At 46.7% G+C, this 25,147-nt stretch overlaps 1 protein-coding gene across 3 annotated transcripts in view; it reads left to right on the top strand.

The window, feature by feature from the left end:
* Positions 1–25,147, top strand: part of jupb (junction plakoglobin b) — a 35,564-nt gene that overhangs the window by 5,169 nt on the left and 5,248 nt on the right. Inside the window, exons 2-12 of one of the 3 annotated variants that reach the window (XM_029158406.3) lie at positions 4,834–4,888; positions 5,095–5,316; positions 12,321–12,574; positions 12,665–12,903; positions 13,486–13,687; positions 13,775–13,919; positions 14,038–14,141; positions 14,302–14,421; positions 15,680–15,898; positions 18,312–18,464; positions 24,978–25,097. In XM_029158406.3, the coding sequence (XP_029014239.1) occupies positions 4,873–4,888; positions 5,095–5,316; positions 12,321–12,574; positions 12,665–12,903; positions 13,486–13,687; positions 13,775–13,919; positions 14,038–14,141; positions 14,302–14,421; positions 15,680–15,898; positions 18,312–18,464; positions 24,978–25,097 (1,794 nt within the window). In that variant the 5' untranslated portion in view covers positions 4,834–4,872. Of the gene's footprint in view, positions 1–4,830; positions 4,889–5,094; positions 5,317–12,320; positions 12,575–12,664; positions 12,904–13,485; positions 13,688–13,774; positions 13,920–14,037; positions 14,142–14,301; positions 14,422–15,679; positions 15,899–18,311; positions 18,465–24,977; positions 25,098–25,147 lie in introns of all 3 variants that reach the window. The other 2 variants (XM_029158405.3, XM_029158407.3) reach the window with 2 other exon arrangements.

Here is a 25,147-nt window from a genome sequence, read left to right as displayed (position 1 = left end):
AAATAAGAACCATCTTGTCATGTCCTTTACTTGTGTGGTGCATTTGGGTTCTTCTAGTTTTAGTTGGCTGTTTGTTGCAGTTATTTGCAAAAGATTATTAGTTTGTTGGTTGGTCTAACTGTAACAAATGTGCTTTGATTGGACAACAACAAAAATTAAAAACAAGCTATCTCCATGTTTCTCACAACACAGTTCTTAGTATATTGATTAATTGTTCTCCTCTCCAGAAGAGAGGAGAACAGTAGAGCCAGTAGCGCTAATAGTGCAGGATTATTTAACTTGAAGATGAAAAGGTTTCATTTCCCTCTCAGCTGTGTGTGTGTGTGTGTGTGTGTGTGTGTGTGTGTGTGTGTGTGTGTGTGTGTGTGTGTGTGTGTGTGTGTGTGTGTGTGTGTGCGTGCGTGCGTGCGTGCGTGCGTGCGTGCTCACATTACTGTGGTACATTGTGACAGAATCTAGCAGCCAGAGTGCTTAATTAAGTTCCCTCTCTCGTTTATTTAGCTCTGTCAAGCTTCTTCCTTCAGTTTTTATATTAATTGTGGTGATAATAATTGTGAGATACTGGATTCTATCTCTGAAAATTGTCTGTAAAGACACAGTTGCTTATGTGGCAAACTGGTAACTGGGTCAGACAAAACTAATTGAACGCTGTGTTGTAAGTGAGTGCAGGCTTCACATACAGCAGTTTAAGTAACAGTATGTGTTGCAGCCAAGCACATTAACTCCACAACCTGAAGCCCATAATGCATTAATCGTGAATATAATACTTCACCTGCACAAAACAGCAGCTTTTTTCAGTTTTAATTTTTTGTTTACAGATAAGACCTTTTTTCCCTATTATTGCTATAATTAGAGTTTGTCCAGATAATTGCACAATAGGGTTAGCTTACCTCATTATTTTCAGCCTGTTAATTAGCTAGCTAGACAGCTGCTTCAGACACACTGAACATCTACACTGACATCTTCAGAGCTGCCTTTATTTTATCCAAGTCAGAATGTTGCCAAACTACAGGAATGTGTCTCTATGCTCCATCAGACTGGAAAAGAAAAGCAGACTTGACTTGATTTCAAAGTTATTTATTCTGTCATACTTTATATTAATTTCAAAAAACATCAATGCAATGTTTGCAGACAGTTGGCGTAAGTTTGTTGTGTATGTATGATAAGAGTACTGTACATTTACATTAAAGGCTCACAAATAAGCAAATCATGCAAAAGCAGCCACTTGTGGTTTTAAGCACTAAATTATCTATAGAAATATCTAAATGTTCTAAAAGTATGTTAAGTTATAGGAGGCTGGCAGTGCACTCATCAGATGCAACTCATTAAGAATTTTCATTATATCTCAATGAAATTAAAACCTTAAATACTAATAAATTTTTGAACATAATTAACATATTATATCAAAAATATACTATGCTGAAGAAAAATAATGTTTACAATAATGTTTACATACACAAACATTACATGTTTACATTTCTCTACATACAGAGAAAATTAACAGAATTATGCAAGTTATTTTTTCGTAGTTACTGTCCATTAATTTCACCCTTCATTTTGTAATGTGGCCATAAACCTCTGAGTTCAATCCTTTTAACTCACTTGAAAGCATTTGTGTTAGAAAACCTACATCTTGTTCTGACACGGAAACAAAGGCTCGTCATAGACACAAGATGCACACGTGTACGAATGCCCACACGCCGAGCACCCTCACTCTCTCACAGACCCACACACACTACACGGGTGTTATTCACTTAGAGAAAGGTGCCATTTAAGCTGTCAGTGTATCCGTCACAGTTGCAAGTCCATTATTTCTGCCCACAGCTTCGTGTAAATGTTGCCTACTTGCTTTAGATGTTGCACTGATTCTCAGTAGCTGAAAAGTCGTTCAATAAGAACAGCTACCGTCAAGCAGTTTTAAGAGAGTGAAATGGTTGCTATCTGCAATGAAGGTTTTGATTGTGCCCAATTAAACAAAGACGTCCAACAAGTCTATTAACTAACAACTGCAACGACTGTAGCTGAGGGGTTCTGGTGCTGTAAAGAGGAAACCATGCCTCATACTAAGGAGTATAGTCAGTGTCTCGAGTATATCTAAAAGCAATTAGTAAAAGAATTAACGAGGACAAAGAGTGTGGCGTGTGAATCAGATGTACAAAGGCTTTGACTGATGACTAACGAAGCTAAGCTGGAGCCACAGGGAGTGGGCTATAAGCTCTGCCCTGATCTAGCCCAGATCTAGACGATGATAGTGGGATCGCTGAGAGCTTGGATAGTCTTTCTGGTGGTCATGTGCTGAAGGAGAGCTGCACAATTTGGCACCGTCCCCATTGTTTTAGCTACTGTAGCACAGGGAAAAGAAACATGCAAACGAGAGACAGAACAGAGCACACACTAATGAAAAAATGATACTAACTGGACAGAACAAAACACACAACAAGAAACTAGGTAAAAATTGAACCAGGGACAAACCAGATGCACACGTTTACATGATGACAAAAAGTTAACCAAAACCCTCATGGACGACAGATGATGAGTGTCGCCTTAGTGCAGCTAAGTGCTAAGAGCTACCTTATTGCTTAGTTTGAGCTTGTATTAGCAGTGATTTTAGTTTATTTTTCATTTTGTTTATTTATTTTATTTTATTTATTTTTTTTCATTATGTTCTTGGTAATTATTCTCTTGAGACAGGTGTTTTCCCCACTGCACTCAAATCTGCTGTGGTTAAGAAATAACATAGATCCTTCACTCCCCAGTAATTTTTAATAAAAATCTTTAGAAACGGTTGTTTTTAACCAACTAAATGATTTTATGGTTTAAAATAATAGTTTTAAATAGTCTGGCTTTTGTGCTGGTCACAAAACAGAGAGACAGGGTTAATAAAAAAGGGGGCTCAAACTCATTTGTGGCCTGTGGGATTATATTTTGCGGCCCTCTACTTGATATCAAAATGTTAGTGCGGCCTGTGTTGTTTTTCTCACACACATTTTTTTCCTGACATGTTTTTCTTTTCATCCTTTTTGTGCTGCCATAGCTCAGGCCTGTGACAGCTGGTAGTGTTTGTTGACCTGCCGTTAAGAGACAGGTTGGCAAAGAGCACAGACAATTTCAGGAAAAGTGGGAGACCAAAAATTTATCTTTTTGAGCACTGGGGCACCAACGTGTCTAATATGCACAGAGAAACCTGAGGTAGAATAGAACATGTCATTACTCAACAGTGACATGCAGTCAAAAATACAGGAGTATGAGTGTGTGTGTGTGTGTGTGTGTGTGTGTGTGTGTGTGTGTGTGTGTGTGTGTGTGTGTGTGTGTGTGTGTGTGTGTGTGTGTGTGTGTGTGTGTGTGTGTGTGTGAATGGTTGTTTGTCTCTGTGTTGCCCTGCGATGGACGGGTGATGTGTCCAGGGTGTGCCTCTCGCCCATATCCAGCTGGTACCCCTGCAACCCCGCATATAGTATTAAGCGGTATGGAAAATGGATGGATGGATGAAGAAACCTAATATATGAGCCTCAGTCTGATAATCAAACTGTCACAAATGGGCTGATACGTAGCAGGTTCCTGTTTTGTTTCACAGCTCAATATAATGTTTGCAGAATACAGACAGATTTGTTTTACACCATGACTTTCTACAACCTGCTTAATGTGTTCATCGATGTGTGTGAGATAATTACTTTTTTTGATCATGTAAAACTGGCAGAGAAAACTCATCAGGAGGACAGGACAATTCTGTGCTTCATCTAGCAGGGGGGCGTTGTCACCGTCCTTTTAACACAAGGAATCACCAAAAATGGCTTCATATTTTCTAAAAAAACAACTGGATGACAAGTAAAAAACAATTTAAGTGCTTGAAAAGTCAATTTTGACCTTGAATAAATTATTCTTTTGTTTTTCTATCCTCATGTAAAACCAATTAAAGCACAATTTAAACTTAAACCAACTTAAAAGGTCACTGAGGGTCAAAATTTAAAATGTACACCTCCCTATACTTTTGTTCAGAGAAGGGAGGTTGTTCAGTGCCTCACCAGCCATGAACCTTGACTGTTACTCAACTACACATGCCAAAGAGTTTAAAAAAAAAACTGTTTTTCCACCATGAACTTTAATAGGTCAAAGTACAGGTCCAAACTTACTAATGAGTATCTTGAAGCCACACTGAGAGTTGCTTTATCTCTCGAGCCAAATGTGCCACAGCTGTATAAGAGGAAGTGCTACCAGGTCCAGGAGCAAGAAGTAGGTATGGAAAGTCTATGTTCTGGATAATCATTCATGCCCTGAACTGATATTAACTGATTGAGACAGTTGTACTTTTTTTTTTACTCGATACTCGATGCAACCCACCCTCACATAGACTCTGCCCCCAGCAGCCCCCGGGTAATTGAAGTTTGAGAATTTTGTGTTACAGGCTGGTTGGGTCTGCTGCGATGTTTTAATCTACACTAAATGTTTGAATCAATGAATGCACATCAGAAAGCTAGGTTGTGGAGTGCCCCAAGGCTCAGTTTTAGGGTTATCACTTTTTATTCTTTACATGCTTACACTTGCAGTATAAGCCTTCATAGCTATGCTGATGATACTCAGCTCTACTTTGGAGTCTCCTGATGACCCAGGACTAATCAGCCCAATGTTAAACTGTATAGTGATGTCACAGCATGAATGTTGGAGAACTTTCTCCAGCTCAACCTGGAAAAAGTTTTATTGATTAGTTAATCAGAACTATGTCCTGGCACTTTGATACTTTCTTTTATTTATTTATACTATTTCGTAATTTGCTAAAACCTATTTTCCAACAGTGTAATTCTGTTTTCTTACCTAATCATTTCCTTTTCTTAGCAGATCAAAGGTCAGTGAAGGCAGCGGTACCAGGGGACAGACATGATGCCCATGCAAAGTAAGAACTGTGTGACAACAACCAATGCCTCTTTTCTACTTTAAGCATTTTCTTTACAATATTGTTACACTAATACTACAAGCAGTGAAGTGAAAGTAACTAATACTAACAGCAAGTAGTAGAAATGTGATCGGTCACAGTACAAGCAACAGTAAATAAAGTAGATGTTACATGTATTTAATGCAGCCATCTGGTGTTTCCCATAGTGAGTGAGGCAGACAGTGTGATGAAGGTGGCAGAGTGGCAGCAGACCTACTACGCCTCAGACTCTGGCATTCAATCCGGAGCCACCACAGTGCGGGATGATGAAAGCGGTACAGAATACAGCAGCAGCAGGAAATACACAGACAGTACTACAGCCACAACAAATAATCCTGCTACTGGAGGAGGAGACGCGGCGGCTGGGAGACTAGAGAGCCCAAGTACAAGTGAGACTTTTTACAAAAAGTGATCAGTTTTCAGTAGCGTACCTGTTCTCGTGCTCTCCTGTTTTGTTTCTCAGTCATCCAGGTGAGATTATCTAGGAGTTGGTCAAGAGATCACTTAATTCCTTTTCAGAATGAAATGTTTCACTACTCAGCCAAATATCATCAGTCTTTAAAAACTTGGCTGGAGACCACAAACCTATCCCACCAGCGAGTTCAGATCTAATGCCCTTTCACAGCCACTCACACCTCCTCTACCTTTGTCCACCTAATTAGTGTCTTTATTACCAACCTGCAGGACAGACCAATGAGGCTACTTGGGTAATTAGTGAAACGTTTTAACCTAAAAAGTTCCAGATCCAGATCCAGATCTTTTCATGTCTTCTTATTTTCCCTATCCATCACACGATATGTTGCGTTTATTGTGGGGTACACGTGTATTTTTCTTTAAGTATGTTGGTTTTAGAATAAATTCACTAATGTAATATTATATAATAATATGGTCATTCTATTATTGCTGGGAAATAGGTTACTAACCATGAATCATAGCTTGTTATCAGTCCTTACAGCGTTTAACATACTGTATGATAGCAAAACACATATATTTGGGTGTAAAAACAAAATATAGATGAGACAAAGGTTTATATCAGAGTTGGGCAGACAGGTGCAGGACACTGCCATTGTTAAATTATACTTTGTTGCCTAAAATATAAATATTTTTTTGTATTCATCAACACAGTAGAATTATATTGAAATTCTATTATTTTAAAATAAATATATGGCACATAAAGCAGCTTTTGCTGTAGGATTAAAACAGCTTCAGCCTTAATTCTTTTTTCAGAATTTCAAAATTTATTCAGTGTCACACACTGCCTATTTAATTAATTTTGTTTTGATACAGTTATCGTCATCTCCACCAGCACTTTATATCAGATTAAACTTTATTGTCATATACACGTGTAAGCAGAAGTGCAGAATACTTGTTCTCTACAGTAAGAACAAGGTTAATATTGAAAGTGAATACAGGGACTATAAACCTGCCAACAGATGGAAATGCTGTGTACAGGATAATATGGTTTACATTTAGTTGCAAGATCTCAGCAAAAACTAAAAACGTTATGTACGTATAAGTCTCTATATTCAAATTGTACCATTAGTACATGGGTTGCCGAATGTAAAAGGAGCACCTATAACTAGTTTTCTCACATTTAGTTAAATGTACAAAAGTCTAAATGTAAATGTTAAATGTTAAATGTAAATGTAAATGTAAATGTAAATGTAAATGTAAATGTTAAATATAAATATAAATATAAATACAAATATAAATATGAATATAAATAAAAATGTTAAATCTAAATGTTAAATGTTAAATGTAAATGTTAAATGATCGAACTGAATATTTAAGTAGACTCCACCCCCTATTATCCTAGATCAGTGACGCGGACTCAAACACGTCAAACAGCTCCGCCCACATCTGACTCTGGATCGGTGCACGAAAATACTGGAGAGAAGCCTGAAGTCGAAGCCATCATGGCCGCCAGCTCCGACTCCCTCCCGTTGGGGGAGATTGAACGGGCTGTAACGGCAGGTGTGCGGGCTGAGGCTCCGCTTCAAACTGCTGTTCTGTCGTAAACACCATTAATGGAGAGTTAAGTAGGTTTAAAGAGAATATTTCTGTGGCGCCGGTGGAGAATTAGTTGGCTAACTATACTAGCTAGCCGAAGTTACGTCCAGGCTAAAAACAAAAGTTTCCAGATCAGATGTGGGCGGGGTTTGCGCGCACTGTTTAAGGTGATTAAGTTCGCGTCTCTGATCTTAGACCAGCGCTGTTTGAGGGTAGGGGTGGAGTCTACTTCAGTTTACACTCAGCGAACATTTAACATTTACATTTAAAATTTAAATTTAACATTTAACATTTACGTTTAGACTTTTGCACATTTAACTAAATGTGAGAAAACATGTTGTGTCATTTAGTTAAATGTGAGAAAACTAGTTATAGGTGCTCCTTTTACATTCTTCACCCCATATTAGTATTACTAATACCATTAGTATAGTAACAACAAGCATGTAACAGAGACAGGGACAGTGTTTTGTCTAAGCTATGGCCCAATACACATCAGTGGGTACAATAATGAGTGACTTGGTCCAGTGTATAGAGTTCTGTATTTGTAGGAGAGAATGAGAAGGGAGAGGAGCATGCTGGGTAGTGAGAGTCAGTGTGGGGCAGAGTTTAGTAATGTTGTGGAAAAGAAGCTGTTTCTGAGTCTGGTGGTCTTGGTCCAGAGGCTCCTAAAGTGCCAGTGAACAGTTCAAGTTTCCTGTGGGCTGCAAGTGGAGTCCTTGTGATGCATTGGATGGATGTCACCTCCCTCTGCAATGCCTTGTGACAATGCAGTTCCCAAACAAGACAAGACAAGGTCCTCTGAGATGTAGGTCCCTGAAGTTAGAGACATGTTTTAGATGTGTGCCTCTTTTCTTCTTCCTCAAGTCCTCAATGAGTTATTTAGTTTTGGTGAAGTTAAGGAGCAAGTTATTGTTACCACCACACAGACAGGTGCTGTAGATCTTCCCTGTATCCTCTCGTTGTCCATGATAAGTCCAGTCACTGTAGTGTTGTGTGCAAACATAGGTTTGCAGTCATGGTTAAGGAGGGAGTAGAGGAATGGGCTGCATACACAGTCAGAACATCCGTGAAGGTGAATAAGGGTCTGGTGCTGACTGGTGGTCTGCAAAGCAGGTGGTCTTGCATGCTGCCTCCTTGTCGATCAAAGCAATAATAGTGATTTAGGAACATCTGTGGCTGTTGGGACGTGGTGAAGTGGTTGGGCCAGTAGTGAGTGATGACAGGGAAGTATTCATCTACCTTGAACTTGTAGAAGTTCCTTGTGCTTTTGATGGTATGGTTTGGTACAAATTTTATTGTCAGTATTAGAGCCGGCTTGGGAGACAAACATACAGTAGTCCAGGAAAAACATCTGAGATCTCTGTCCAGAAGAGTGCAGACCTAGGAACAGCTAAGATACTGAGCAGGACCCTCAAACTCCCAGGCCTTTGGTGAAGGAGCCGAGCTTGTAGGAGTCAGACTGCTTCAAGGAATGGGCGAGTGGGTAATTGTGTGTGTGTGTGTTTGTTTGTTTGTTTGTTTGTTTGTTTGTTTGTTTGTAGTCCAGTTAAAATTGAGTCATAATTGACATGGACATCATTGACACACTCACACCAATGACAGCGCTTCAGTGTGTAAGGATTGGCCATCTGATGCACCCTCTGGGATAATTTTCACCAGGTGCAGGTTTATTAAAGAAATCGGTTTTTGAAACAACAAAAATACATCACCATATAGGTGACTCAATCCACAATAAAAGAAAATTTAAAAAAAGAAAAAGAATCTAGGGAACTCAACACAACAGAGAACGTTGTAAAGAAAGTTAGCATGACGCATCCAGCAGCTGGTCCTCATCTGTCTGGAACTCCCACCCCTGGACTTCTAACATACAAGCCCCTCCCACCAGGCAAACCAACCCCATCACCAAATCAGTCAACACCTCCATTGTGTTCTTTCTGGCTAAACAATATAAATTACTTACACAATATTAATGTAACTTACCCCAAACAAGTGAACATGAGCCAATTCTTCACAGAACATTAAATCTCCCCCCTGCATGTTTTACCTGAATGGCACAGTCCACTTCCCACCTACTATAAATAGTTTTCTGCCTCCCTCTTCCTGTTTGTCAGTCTGTGTCCTGACAGGAGAAGCAAAGGAGCCCTGAACACATTGGTAGGTATTGTTTAGCCTCTTCTCAAATACCAGGCTTGGGCTACACCCTGACACAGTGTTTTGCCCAAGGACACGGAAATATCTAAACTTGCAAGTTAACAAAAAAACAAAAGAAGAAATGTAGATGAAAATTAAAGTGACAGAAATAAATTAAGTACATCTGACAGCTTCACCACAAAGTGCATGATTTTACATAAGTGTACCAGAATCAACAAAGCACAATTATACACAATAATACAGTACATCCCACACAGTGAGCTTGTATACACACTGTCACGATCCGCCACCCAAGACGGCGGATCGGGCTGTGAAAGTCCATTCGGACCGAGTCAGAGCACAGTGCGGGTCAGGAATCCATGAGACAGTTTATTTGTGAACACGAAACAGTCCTGTCAAACTAAACAAAATACCACGAGGCAAAACACAAGTTAACACATGGAGCTCTTGCAAAACTGCCAACGTGGCTAAGGCAATGGCATCAGCAAAACGTGGCTAGCAACATGGCAATACAGTACATGGAATGGCATGAACACCAAACTAATGCATGGCGTGACTGGAACAACGCAACTAAAGCATGGCATGAACAATGAAGCCTACTGCAAAACGTGAAATACAAGATAGGTGCCTTCGCACATCTTAAATGCCTAGCAACGCGTGCCTGACCGGCAACCGAGCCCATCAATACTTCAAAGCCGTAACCGACCTGACCAGCGTGGAGCGATGAGGTGATAAAGTGACAATGACCCAGCACCCAGTGCTGCGCTGCAGGAGTCTTTAAAGGGAGGCAGAGGGGAAGCGCAGGTGTGGTGAGTTTGGCTGATCGAGGGAAAGAGAGGGAGTGGGCATGGTCCAAAGCAGAGGGATGGCATGGTGGGAGAGAAGGTGTGGTCCGGGGTGAGAACAACAACAGGACCCTGACACACACAGGCCAGTAAGGAGATGGTTCAGGTCAGTGTCACATACAGTTACACCTGTTTTGGTTTGTTTTCAGATTCATTCATAGTTTTCCTGCCATAACCGCCAATCCATAGTTTCCTTTTTCTTGCATTTTGTTTAAACCTGCTTAGCACAGACTTTGTAAACGCGTCTGTCAACTCCGCTATTGATGTGTGACTGTGTGAATGAGAAGCAGCTTTGCGTTCTGATGAGGTAGCAGAGTGCTGCACACAGTCAGACTATTTATCGTCGTCATATCTCCTCAAAAAAACTTCGCTGATTCAATCCTAACAGTGAAGAAAAACCTGGCAAGGCCTCAGACTTACAGTATCAGAATAACAGTGTGAAACTGCTCTGTGTGGAGTTAGGCTAAGGATGTGTGTGTGTTTGTGGCACCTGGAGACACAGTGGGGTCTGAAGGTTATGGCTTGTTCCGTTCTGCTCATCCTGTTCAGGAAATTCTCTCTTTCCTGAACAGGATCCTTCTCTAGAAACGGTCCACTGGCTTCACTGTCACGTCTTCAGGAGAGAATGAACAGCTGCAGCTTTAAACCAGTCAAATGTGGGAAACACCTGCAAATGCCAGATAAAATCGTAGAAATTCACAGAAGTCGTCAGGTCAATTTTAGCATTAATACAATAATTCTAAGGCAGGAAGGTACAGACACAGACACATGTACTGTAGTAGTAACTTGACATAACAAGCCTTCATCATGATGTTCACTCCATGTCTGGAGCTCAGGCTCAACATCACGGTCTGCTCCTCTTTTGTTCTTTGCTTTTCCCCACTCTTAATTTCATTGTCATTTTGATTTTCCACTCACCTGTTCACGACCCTCAGCTCTGCCTGTCATGCAGTGTTTATCTAAATGTTTCTCAGTCTTTGTTGTTCAGCTCCTCCAAGTCTGCTGGGCTTTTATTACTCTATGTGGAGATGCACTGAGGCCTCTTCTGTGTTTTACCAGACTAATGCTTTATTTAGAAACAGACATTTAATATCTATTAATGGCTCATCACTATTATTAATAATATAATCATCACTGAAACAGGTCTAAACATGCTCATAGATGTAACTTATAGTATATTGACCTGCTTTGTATTTGTTTAAATAACTGATCTAATGTTTTCCTACAAATCCAAATAATCCTAATCATGATTGAATAAACGGCCCACATCAACAAATGCAATGCAAGTAATAATAAATGTGTTTGTCATCAAAACCCAGAGTTTGAGTATTAAAATCTGACTCAATGAACACACGGTGGTAAAGTAAACAGGACAGTAAAAATGTGGATACAATTAAGGTAATTGATAACCACCCATGGACACATACACACACACCCCCTGGACTCCACCTCCACCTCTGGAATCACTTTGACCTGCGCCCTCCCTCTGCACAGACCACAGCATGTCTACTGCTGTGATTCAGACACGTCCTTCCACCCGTCCCCAACTGTCTATGTCCTCTATCTTCAAATCCACCCACTTCATTGTTCAGGTCCACAGTTCACTGGCTTCTGCTTTTAATAGGAGGCACTTTTCTATCTTCATGTTGTGTGAACTTCATGTCAAGTTGAAGTCGGAGAGAGTCTTGACATGGGACTGACTGTTTGACTAATCAGTGTACAACAATAATCACAGGACTTTGTTTCACTATGCAGTCACATGACCAGACACAAGCTGGTGGTGTAGTGGGAACAGAGCTTCAGCTGTGGTAGATGGAATAAAAACACCTAGAAATGTGAGAGGCATCTGTCTCCATCTACAACAGCGAAGGATCAACACCTTCGACCTCATGTGCAAAGCTCAGTTTACACAGAGAACATGAAACTTTATTGTTATCAGACATGTACAGGGCTACGAAAGTCAGTTCAGCATCTAAGATGTTCAATTAGCAGTAAAATAATTGAAATAAAAGTTTGTGTTTTACTAACTCTCCTTGCTTTCAGGCTGGAATGTCCCACTTTTTCTCCTTCCTCATCTGATTCATCTATTCACGTTTGCCAAAGCCCCACTGTCACTTTATCTTCCTCCTTGAACATCGTCTAACATTCTTTGCCATTTCAACGAAAGAACTCCAGGACTCAATTTCCAGACAACCTCACCTGCAGTGGATGGCTGATTTTATAGCCGCTTCTTGATTTTGTGCACTTTGCAAAATGTTACAGTAGTTTTGACTGAGTTTTAAAGATTTTGATAAGTTACTTAATATTTAAATGAGGCGGTGATGACTTCATTTTCTTCCACCTTTCCTGATTTTCCTTCTTCCTGTCTCTCCTGTTCCCCATGACAGATTTAGATGCTCAATACTCACTAACACGAGCTCAGCGTGTCAGGGCTGCCATGTTCCCAGAGACCTTAGTGGAAGGCGAGGCGGCCATGCCGGTCCAGTCAGATCCTTCACAGCAGAGCAATGTGCAGCGACTAGCCGAGCCCTCGCAGCTGCTAAAGACGGCCATCGTCCACCTGATCAACTACCAAGACGATGCAGAGCTGGCCACCAGGGCGGTGCCAGAGCTCACCAAGCTGTTGGCAGACGACGACCCCGTACGCGTCCGCAGATGCTCACTCTGTCACCCTTCTCCCAGGTTTACATGCGCGTGCGTTGTGGCTTACGACGCTGTCTTCTTCATTTAGATCGTGGTGAACAAGGCGGCCTTGATAGTCAACCAGCTGACCCGTAAGGAGGCGAGCCGGCGAGTGCTGGTGCAGTCCCCAGCGCTGGTGGGAGCTGTGGTTCACGCCATGACGGCGGCAGTCGACACGGAAACAGCACGTTGCACAGCCAGCGTGCTCCATAGCCTGTCTCACCAGAAGGAAGGACTGCTGGCCATATTTAAGTCTGGAGGGATACCAGCACTAGTCCGTATGCTGAGGTAAAGATATATAATATATATATATATTATTATAAGTTATAATTATAAGTTCATTATATATTAAGTAATTGTTCCACTAATACCAATTACCGCCCCCAAATGACATTAAAAACGTAAAAACACATGCGCTACATACTTCATCAGCCTCCACGGCAACCACACAGCTATTTTTAGGCTCCTACAGTACACAAGGAAAGCAGAAACAGGGTCACCCACATTAAATGTGGTGATGAACCTTTCATGGATGATCTTCGAGCTCTTGGCGTTTCTAGGAACGAGGTCAAAGCCACTGGCCAATGAGTGACACTGGAAGCATCTCACGGCCCAGTGGCTGAACTAAGGCTTGTTCAGATGTTGCCAATCTTTTTTCTGGTGGCCTCAGTCCTGTCAGGGCTCTGTGCTAGTATTTACAGTATACACAGAACAGGCACACTCTCTTAATTGCTTATTGCGTGTAGCATAATGACAAGTTAATAGCTCATAAGTTGCCTAATGAATGCTGAAACATATTTGTTCTAATGAAATTCAATATTGTCTCATTTCTTTCGCCCTCTTTTCCGCTCCGCTGTTTCATTTCTGTAGCTCACCAGTAGAATCAGTCTTATTTTATGCTATTACCACCCTGCACAACTTGCTGCTGCACCAAGAGGGGGCCAAAATGGCGGTTCGCCTTGCGGACGGTCTACAGAGAATGGTTCCCTTACTGAAGAAAAGCAATCCCAAGTTCCTGGCCATCACCACCGACTGTCTCCAGCTTCTGTCCTACAGCAACCAGGAGAGCAAGGTGAAAACACATGTTGACACTGTAAAGGCCATTCTTGTTGTGTTCACTAATTTACTGCAGAATCACACCTCCTGGTTCATGTTACAGCTCATCATCCTAGCTAACGGAGGCCCAGAGGGCCTGGTGTTCATTATGAGGAACTACAACTATGAGAAGCTGCTGTGGACCACCAGTCGTGTTCTCAAAGTGCTGTCTGTCTGTCCCAGCAACAAGCCGGCAATAGTTGAGGCCGGTAGGTCTGTCTCACACCAGCACATCCTGCTGCTGTGACATTCAAATCAGCATGCTAACTCTTCAGATACATGTTCACCCCGAACAATCATAATTGAATAATCCACATCTGTGTGCAGGTGGTATGCAGGCTTTAGGCCAGCATCTAACAGGATCCAGTCAGCGCCTGATCCAGAACTGTCTGTGGACGCTTCGCAACTTGTCGGACACCGCGACCAAACAGGCACGTACAGCGTCGGCGCCGCTTCGTGTTTGAATACCCGTAAATCCGGCGCTGAGGACGAGTGCGTGGTGGTAGATTGAAAAAGGGAAACGATGTGAAGACTACAAATCAAAATTGCAGGTAGTGTGTTTAACTGTTATTGTGTTTATTCTGTTTATAGGAGGGTTTAGACGGGCTTTTGCAGATTCTGGTCACTCAGTTGGGCTCAGATGACGTCAACATGTTGACCTGTGCAACCGGCATCCTGTCCAACCTCACCTGCAATAATGCACGCAACAAGGTAACCAGGACCAAATGGCCTCATGCATTCACACACACACACAAGCAATTTACCCGCTGCGACGGATGCTCGATGGGGAGCCACCACTCATTATTGCACCCAGCGGGATGGATTAATGGTTTTCCTCAGATAACTGTTACAGATATTTAGCATCTGAATATTTAAGAGGATCATATTCTGCTTTGCATTCATTAAAGGTGACCTCAATTCAGTGGTTTGGTCTAGATTCAGGGTTGACTGACTGTTTTTAGATTAGATTCAGTGAAGGCTACCTGGACTATATCGCTTCATAAATATTATGTTATTGGGCCTTTAATTGTGTGCTGAAAATGAAAACTCTTGTACAGTACAAATAACATGTAAATGACTATGCTTCTCTTTGATAATGCCTACATTTGTATTGATTTTCTGACTTTTGCCTGTGTTGCAACCATCGCCTGCTTGGCTCACGGTCTCGTCAGCAAGTTCCATTAAATCCTGATGCCTGGTGTGTGGCTCCGCCCTCTTGGCGTCTTGACTATTTATTCTCACATGCTGCTCTCTACATGGGTATCAGTAATAAGTCACTGCTTAGACCCAGTGAAGCAGCCAGATTGTCTGCATTCACCCAAGCAAGCAGACCTGCCAGCTGTCAGTGTCTGAGGAAAAGCAAGATCACCTTTTATTAAAGGTATGATATGAAGAAGCTTGGAAGCACAAAGAAGACAGCAGAAACTGGCTCACACAAGTTGACTTGAGAAAAAGGCTCTACATTATAAAACGTGAGATATGCTGAATACGTTTGTCTTTGTAAACTTTACTGACATTCTCATTTTCTCCCAGTATGAGACTGATCATCTGAGCCGTGTTTAAGCTGGGCTTCAGTTTGTCAGGACCGAAACGTTCCACATTCAAAACCACGTCACAAATCCAACATCAAGGACCCAATGACCCTGTAAAGGTGAAGAAGGCGCCCAGTAGTTGAGTGTTCACACCTACAGCACTCACTCACAAGAAGAAAGGCATCTAACATTAGAATATAATAAAGTGACAAACAAAATAGACAAATGGCCAAGATGGATCCTCTGGAACCACAAAGGAACTAGGAACTGCATTACCCATCTGCCCTCATTCTTCAGGTTGTACCATGTCTGGATGGAGGCAGTGAGCACCATCTCGCTACCTACAATGTTACACTTCTACACTTTCCACACACACGTCGGCAGCGCTCTTTTGATTCCTGCTGTTATGAATCCTTTCCCTTCCTCTGACCCTTCAGACTCTGGTGACTCAGTTTGGGGGTGTCGAGGCACTCATCCATGCGGTGCTTCGTGCTGGGGAGAAGGAGGACGTCGCTGAGCCGGCGGTCTGCGCTTTGCGTCACCTCACCTCCCGGCACCAAGACGCTGAGCTGGCTCAGAATGCTGTGCGGCTCCACTATGGGATACCTGCTGTTGTCAAGCTGCTGGGACAGCCGCACTATTGGCCTGTAGTAAAGGTGAGCGGAGGCAGTGAATCGGATTTGAAGGACGGGACAACTTTGCATCTGTGGTTTAAATATGTCTGAAGATGATTTAGAAGGCAAGGCAGCTTCATTAATACACACAGCTTTACAGACAGATCGCATGAACAACATTAAACGTTAAAACGCGTATTCCTCGCTAAAGGTCACAGGCACAGTGATGGAGCTTATCTCAGCCAACAATCGGGCAGGATGTAGAAATAAATCAGCTGCATGAAGAGAGACGAGCGGAAGCTAACGTCGTCCAGGCGGTGTTGCTTTTACATGGGTTAACACACGGCATTTGCAGTGATCTGGGAATAATATCCTGATAGAAGTGAGCCTTTAATGTTGAGCGTTTTCACCCCAGACACCGGAAAACACTGCTTGTTTATGTTGTTATGCTCCAGGCACATCGCTCCTCTGGGCTGCAGCCGCTTTCTGTTCCCATTGTTCTTTACAGAGGAATTCATGACCAGTCTGGTGTTTTGGAGTTTTCCTAATGAAAAAGCAAACCTGTCATAGCGAATTTGAGATATAACATCTGAGGCTAATTACAGTATATTGGTGCATTATTTGGTTTCAAAGATGTTGATGTTTCTGCTTAGGATGTTAGAGAAATTCAGCCTCATGTTGTTGCATTTTAAATGTGAAGCCTCTTTTCAAAAATTTCATTCATTAATCACAAATTGACTTTTCCTTCTTGTGGCAGCTGGAGTTATTCTCCATGATTTTTATTTGTCAGATAGATTTTACCATTTTAGGTGGAAACAACTCAAAACGTTGTACATATTAGTTGCTCAACAATTGAATCCACAGAGTCTGTTGTTTGGAAAAGTTGGTGGCAGTGGCTCAAGAGTCCACCAACCGTAGGATCAGCGATTCACTTCCTGACTCATCTGAGTTGTGCTGAAGTGCAAAATAAAAATAAAACTGTAGATCAGTATAACAGCAAACAAAAGAGTAAAATAGTTCAAGATTACACACACACACACACACACACACACACACACACACACACACACACACACTTACAGTATGTACTTAGCAACATTACATTACAACAGTACATATAACCCAAATTCTGTCTAGAACAAGAAGAATGCACACGCTGATGCACATCTCCCATCATGCCTCACATCCAGAACACTTGAGCTGTGACTACAGCCGCTGGCGTGTTGTTTCCCCAGAGAGACACACAGACAGACAGCGAGCGCTCCAGAGACCCGGCTGCTTGTAAACAGTAGAGACTCGGAGGGTTAGAAACACCGACTGAACGTTCAGTAAGGAAACCTAACAAGCTGCCTCTAAAGACTCATTAATACACCAGAGGAGGCTTTGGAGGAAATGAACCGTTAACTGCAGCTGTTTTATGTCCTAATGTGGACGTTTTGCACTTTCTCATTACCTACAAACACTGTTGTTATTGTTAGTCTCTATTTACTCTAAAGTGAAGTGATACCATATGCTAATTTCTCATTTTGTTGAACAAAATTGCATTTATACTCATTTTACAAATACAGGACACAACAACAGTCAAGTAAACAGTAAAGGAAATGAAATATAAACAGTTTTACGCACATCCTTGAATAATATTACCAGACCACATCATGCAGAGTCTACTTGTAGGTAGTCATGACAGTCATGTACTGTAGACACGCATCAGGTTTGTGTGCTTCCTCCTTTCCTCACACTTTGCTAATCAGCCAGTTGAGGATCCATGTGCACAGTGAGGTGGATAGTCCACATTTTCTAAGTGTGAGTACCAGTTCATGTGGGACTACTGTGTTAAATGTGGAGCTAGAATCAACAAAAAGCAACCTTACCCGTGGATATTCCAGGCGGGATGGGGCTGAGTGGAGACTGTGTGGATTCTCCTCCCTGTGTCCTCTCATGATAGGAGAAGCACGCAGACAGACTCCACGCAGGCACCTGGGAATCAGACCCAGGCCTGTCTGGCTGTGGAGCAACTACTGCATCGCTACACTGCCCTCAATGAGTCAGTTTGCTAATATCTCTTAAGACATGTCATTATTGCACTGGCACAATGACAATAAAACAATAAAATGATTGCACAAGTACCAGTAGTAGATGGGTCAAATCACATCAACAGATCATGAAGAGAAACATTTTTAGAAACTCTCCTATTGCTTTTCGCGCCGTCTGTCGTGACTATAAACAAATCTGCACGTATTGAAGTGAGGTCACAGCTTTTTTGAGGCCTTTGAGCAGCAGTGAACTCTTTACTCTATTCACAGATGCCATGTTGCCCTGCAGCTTCCTTTACATGAAGCACCACACAGTGGTTGTAAATAGAGCGCAGTCCACTCACGTTGCTAACACTCCAGCTGCATGAAGATGCATTCAGAGCTGACCCATATTCAGCCCTTTGATGTCTGTCCTCCTCCAGGCCACTGTTGGACTGATCCGAAACCTGGCGCTGTGCCCCACCAACCAGGCGCCACTGAGGGAAGCAGGTGCTATTCCACGATTGGTGAACCTGCTGCTGAAGTCCCACCAGGACACACAGAGACACAGCTCAGCTGCACAGCAGACATACCAGGTGTGAAACGCCTGCACACATGCAGCCAAACACAAGGTCCCTGTGTGCCGGAGCACAGCATGTATCCTACAAGTGCTACCTGTATTTACACCTATTTTACCTACTAAGTAAAACTATATTTAAGGTTTAATATACTGTAAATGTGCCTAAATAAATATTTACTTCTAGAAATCCAGATTTTTCAACATATTGTCAAGTATTTCTTGTATATTTACTTTAATATTTGAGCTCATTGTCCTGACTGATGACTTAACCCTGTAAAGCCCTAAATAACTGGCAGAAAATTCAAAAATTTTGAAACTAGGCCCTTTATATAAAATTCAAATATCAATTTTGGTATATGAGTTTCAGTTAGTTTTAATTTGTATCATATGGAATACATTGGGTCACAATGCTAAAGATTTTTGTCAGGGACTCGGGCAGGCGGCGGACCCACATGCACAGCACGGAGGCGAGGTTATAATCAACAAAAGGTTTATTGCTCAAGGCAGGGTCATACGGTCCAGGTCAAACACAAAAAGGCTCGGCAAAAGTACAGGCAGGGAACAGGCAAAAACTCACGGTCAGTAGATAATCCAATGTCGGGCAGGATACACGGTGCGAACAGGAATAAGACACGAGAACACGAACACTCAGGGAACTCAGGAAACTAGGGACGCTCAACTCATTCTCAACTCAACAATCTGGCAAGTGACTACGGGAACAGGAGGTGACTAAATACACGGGTGAGTGATTAACTGATTCAGTGCAGGTGAGGATAACGATCAGGTGGAGCAGGAAGCAGCTGTGACAAAAACCCGGAAGTAAAACTAAAGCAGGAACAGAGACCAAGAGACTACCAAAATAAAACAGGAAGTAGTGTTACACAGGACATGGCGAGAAACATGATAAGCAGGACATGACGTGAAACAGGGAACAACTAGAAACAAAGACACAGATCATGACAGTACCCCCCCCCCTATGGCGCCTTCCACGGCGCCCACGGAAGCCCCCCCCCCCAAACCAGGGCGGGCGGAGGGAGGTCCCAGGCGGAGGGACCGAATCCCTACCCCTCAAGGTACATGAGCAGGGTGGGTGGAGGGAGGACCGGGGGAGGGCCAAAACAAGAGACCACAAAACAAAGTCCACGAACAGGGAAGACATGAAGTTCAGGGATTCCCTCACGGAGGGTGATGGCGTGGCGAGACCCTGCCCAGCAGCCGCTGAGCCAGGGTGGCACTCTTAGTGCCCTTGGGCTGGACCGATGTCCCCGGGGGCCACCCCGAATGGCAACGTCCTCCAGGCGGACGCTGATCCGAAGGGCTGAGGAGTCGAGGCGGGCGTCGCCGCAGGAGGCAGCGCCATCCGGGCAGCAGGAGGCGCCGAGGGCAAGGCCACCAGTCCGGCGGCCGAGACAAGGACGAGGCAGGGACCAGCGGCGTCCTCCTTGGACCACCGCGACGAGAGGCAGGAACCAGCGGCGTCCTCCTTGGACCACCGCGACGAGAGACGGGAACCAGCGGCGTCCTCCTTGGACCACCGCGACGAGAGCCGGGAACCAGCGGCGTCCTCCTTGGACCACCGCGACGAGAGCCGGGAACCAGCGGCGTCCTCCTTGGACCACCGCGACGAGAGCCGGGAACCAGCGGCGTCCTCCTTGGACCACCGCGACGAGAAACAGGAACCGATGCAGGTGCGGCCGGAGCCGGGCCGCCAGGAACCGATGCAGGTGCGGCCGGAGCCGGACCGCCAGGAACCGATGCTGGTGCGGCCGGAGCCGGACCGCCAGGAACCGATGCTGGTGCGGCCGGAGCCGGGACGGGAGCGACCCCCTCCTGGAGGTCGGCAGGAACTACGACGGGAGCGACCCCCTCCTGGAGGTCGGCAGGAACTACGACGGGAGCGACCCCCCCCTGGAGGTCGGCAGGAACTACGACGGGAGCGACCCCCTCCTGGAGGTCGGCAGGAACTACGACGGGAGCGACCCCCTCCTGGAGGTCGGCAGGAACTACGACGGGAGCGACCCCCTCCTGGAGGTCGGCAGGAACTACGACGGGAGCGACCCCCTCCTGGAGGTCGGCAGGAACTACGACGGGAGCGACCCCCTCCTGGAGGTCGGCAGGAACTGCGACGGGCGCGACCCCCTCCTGGAGGTCCGCCGGGACCGCGACGGGCGCGACCTCCTCCCGGAGGTCCGCCGGGACTGCGACGGGCGCGACCTCCTCCCGGAGGTCCGCCGGGACTGCGACGGGCGCGACCCCCTCCTGGAGGTGCGCGGGAACTGCGGCCGGCGCGACCTCCTCCTGGAGGTGCGCGGGGACTGCGGCCGGCGCGACCTCCTCCTGGAGGTGCGCGGGGACTGCGGCCGGCGCGACCTCCTCCTGGAGGTGCGCGGGAACTGCGGCCGGCGCGACCTCCTCCTGGAGGTGCGCAGAAACTGCAACTGGCGCGACCTCCTCCTGGAGGTGCGCAGGAACTGCGGCTAGCGCGACCTCCTCCTGGAGGTGCGCAGAAACTGCGGCTAGCGCGACCTCCTCCTGGAGGTGCGCAGAAACTGCGGCTGGCGCGACCTCCTCCTGGAGGTGCGCAGGAACCGCAGCAGGCGCTGCCTCCTCCCGGAGGCCGGCGGGCGCCGCGGCTCCAAGGGTGACGGGGACTGGAACGACCGCTACAGGGCCGACGGGAACGGGCTCAGAGACAGGGGTGACCTCTACTTGGCCTACGGGAACGCCCTCAACTTGGCCTACGGGAACGCCCTCAACTTGGCCTACGGGAACGCCCTCAACTTGGCCTACGGGAACGCCCTCAACTTGGCCTACGGGAACGCCCTCAACTTGGCCTACGGGAACGACCTCAACTTGGCCGACAGGGACAGGAACTGGAACGACCTCAACTTGGCCGACAGAGACAGGAACTGGAACGACCTCAACTTGGTCGACAGAGACAGGAACTGGAACGACCTCAACTGGGCCGACAGGGACAGGAACTGGAACGACCTCAACTTGGCCGACAGGGACAGGAACTGGAACGACCTCAACTTGGTCGACAGGGACAGGAACTGGAACGACCTCAACTTGGTCGACAGGGACAGGAACTGGAACGACCTCAACTTGGTCGACAGGGACAGGAACTGGAACGACCTCAACTTGGTCGACAGAGACAGGAACTGGAACGACCTCAACTTGGTCGACAGAGACAGGAACTGGAACGACCTCAACATGGCCGACAGGGACTGGAACTGGAACGACCTCAACATGGCCGACAGGGACTGGAACGGCCTCAACATGGCCGACAGGGACTGGAACGGCCGCAACATGGCCGACAGGGACTGGAACGGCCGCAACATGGCCGACAGGGACTGGAACGGCCGCAACATGGCCGACAGGGACTGGAACGGCCGCAACATGGCCGACAGGGACTGGAGCGGCCGCAACATGGCCGACAGGGACTGGAACGGCCGCAACATGGCCGACAGGGACTGGAACGGCCGCAACATGGCCGACAGGGACTGGAACGGCCGCAACATGGCCGACAGGGACTGGAACGGCCGCAACATGGCCGACAGGGACTGGAACGGCCGCAACATGGCCGACAGGGACTGGAACGGCCGCAACATGGCCGACAGGGACTGGAACGGCCGCAACATGGCCGACAGGGACTGGAACGGCCGCAACATGGCCGACAGGGACTGGAACGGCCTCAACATGGCCGACAGGGACTGGAACGGCCTCAACATGGCCGACAGGGACTGGAACGGCCTCAACATGGCCGACAGGGACTGGAACGGCCTCAACATGGCCGACAGGGACTGGAACGGCCTCAACATGGCAGACAGGGACTGGAACGGCCTCAACATGGCCGACAGGGACTGGAACGGCCGCAACATGGCCGACAGGGACTGGAACGGCCTCAACATGGCCGACAGGGACTGGAACGGCCTCAACATGGCCGACAGGGACTGGAACGGCCTCAACATGGCCGACAGGGACTGGAACGGCCTCAACATGGCCGACAGGGACTGGAACGGCCTCAACATGGCCGACAGGGACTGGAACGGCCTCAACATGGCCGACAGGGACTGGAACGGCCTCAACATGGCCGACAAGGACTGGAACGGCCGCAACATGGCCGACAAGGACTGGAACGGCCGCAACATGGCCGACAGGAACAGGAACAGGGACTGGAACGGCGTCAACTCCGGAGCTGGCATGACAGCTTACAGCTGCCGAGCTCGACGGGGAAGACGTCGGGCCTGACTGGGGAGGACTAACAGTCGTCAGACGGACGGTGCCCTCTGACTGGGACAAGGACTGAGCGTGACTGGGCTGAACTGGGATCCGGACTGGGCTCGACTGGACTGGGGCCTGGAGACGACAGGGCTGCACCGGGGCATGAGCATGGCGAGGTTGAACTGACTGAGAGGTGGGGCATGAAGCGGCCGCTGGCTGCAGGCCCGGGAGTTGCAGGGCCTCACGCAGAACAGGCTCCCTCAGGACGAGAGCGGCTGCTTCCTTGAACAGTTGTTCTCTCGCGCCCTGGTCTGCTGCCGAATCGGCGGTGTTCATGAGGTGGGCGAAGAGAAACGCAACTGGAGGAGAGCAGAGGAGGTGGACCCGTCGGGCGACGCTGTCTGGGATGCCTGATATCTGAGGGACACAGTCAGTCAGAGAATCACGGGGCTCCTCTGTCGGAGAAGGAGACGGCTCGGTCCCCATGACCGAGACCGCGGGACCCGGAATCCTGGAACCGCGCCGCCGCCGTCACCGTCCGGAGCAGCTGCGACTGTCCGTCGTTTGAGGCGCTGGGAGCGGTGTGGACCGGACCTCTGTACCGGGACCCGCATGGTGAAACGGGACCGTGGCGTCTGGAGCTTGGGCTGGAGACTGGGGAAAACACGACTGAACTGGGGTCTGGGCAACACACGACTGAACTGGGGTCTGGGCAACACACGGCTGAACTGGGGTCTGAGCAGCGCGCGGCTGAACTGGAGACTGAGCAGCGCGCGGCTGAACTGGAGACTGAGCAGCGCGCGGCTGAACTGGAGACTGAGCAGCGCGCGGCTGAACTGGAGACTGAGCAGCGCGCGGCTGAACTGGAGGCTGAGCAGCGCGCGGCTGAACTGGAGGCTGAGCAGCGCGCGGCTGAACTGGAGGCTGAGCAGCGCGCGGCTGAACTGGAGGCTGAGCAGCGCGCGGCTGAACTGGAGGCTGAGCAGCGCGCGGCTGAACTGGAGGCTGAGCAGCGCGCGGCTGAACTGGAGACTGAGCAGCGCGCGGCTGAACTGGAGACTGAGCAGCGCGCGGCTGAACTGGAGACTGAGCAGCGCGCGGCTGAACTGGAGACTGAGCAGCGCGCGGCTGAACTGGAGACTGAGCAGCGCGCGGCTGAACTGGAGACTGAGCAGCGCGCGGCTGAACTGGAGACTGAGCAGCGCGCGGCTGAACTGGAGACTGGGGCCCGCGTGAGAGCAGGAAATCCTCCCAGGGAAACAACCAGGGAGCTGGGCAGGTTGGTGCAGGCACGACGATCCGACGGGGCGGAGAGGAGGAAACCGAAACCATACTTCCGCGGGAGAGTTATATTTGCCGTAAAAAACAACAAGAGGAAAAAAACAGTCACTGACCTGACCGGAGGCTAAGTGCTGGCTGGGTCCAAGATTGGCCAGATTGTTCTGTCAGGGACTCGGGCAGGCGGCGGACCCACATGCACAGCACGGAGGCGAGGTTATAATCAACAAAAGGTTTATTGCTCAAGGCAGGGTCATACGGTCCAGGTCAAACACAAAAAGGCTCGGCAAAAGTACAGGCAGGGAACAGGCAAAAACTCACGGTCAGTAGATAATCCAATGTCGGGCAGGATACACGGTGCGAACAGGAATAAGACACGAGAACACGAACACTCAGGGAACTCAGGAAACTAGGGACGCTCAACTCATTCTCAACTCAACAATCTGGCAAGTGACTACGGGAACAGGAGGTGACTAAATACACGGGTGAGTGATTAACTGATTCAGTGCAGGTGAGGATAACGATCAGGTGGAGCAGGAAGCAGCTGTGACAAAAACCCGGAAGTAAAACTAAAGCAGGAACAGAGACCAAGAGACTACCAAAATAAAACAGGAAGTAGTGTTACACAGGACATGGCGAGAAACATGATAAGCAGGACATGACGTGAAACAGGGAACAACTAGAAACAAAGACACAGATCATGACAATTTTTGTCCCCGGAAAGCCCCATGGTTAATTATTTGCTGCCCCTTGGTGTAATATCTACACCTCGCAAGTATCTGATTGTATACATTGGGTTTTTCAAGAACACTGATGCTGTAGAAGGCTGAACTTGTGCATCATATATGATATGTTTGACATTATAGTGTTAAAGCATATTTGCCTTAAATCAAATACATTTGACCTCTGACCTCTTAATTCATAATTATGTTTGCATTGCAAAACACAGAAAGTTAGAAATCACCAGACAAAATAAGCTGACAGTGTCATCTTGGCCGGTTCCTTTGCTTAATACCTGTGTCTCCAGGACGGTGTTCGTATGGAGGAGATCGTAGAGGGCTGCACCGGGGCGCTTCACATCCTGGCTAGAGACCCCATAAACAGAGGAGAGATCGCCAGCATGCAGACAATACCGCTGTTTGTACAGGTGATGCTACAGGACGCACACCTCACTGCGACAAGACAACTAATCAGAGG

Source organism: Betta splendens, chromosome 8 (assembly GCF_900634795.4).
Source record: "Betta splendens chromosome 8, fBetSpl5.4, whole genome shotgun sequence".
Taxonomy (NCBI): Eukaryota; Metazoa; Chordata; class Actinopteri; order Anabantiformes; family Osphronemidae; genus Betta; species Betta splendens.
The sequence above is the reverse complement of the archived record's forward strand: the minus strand, read 5'-3'. Positions and strand labels throughout refer to the sequence as shown.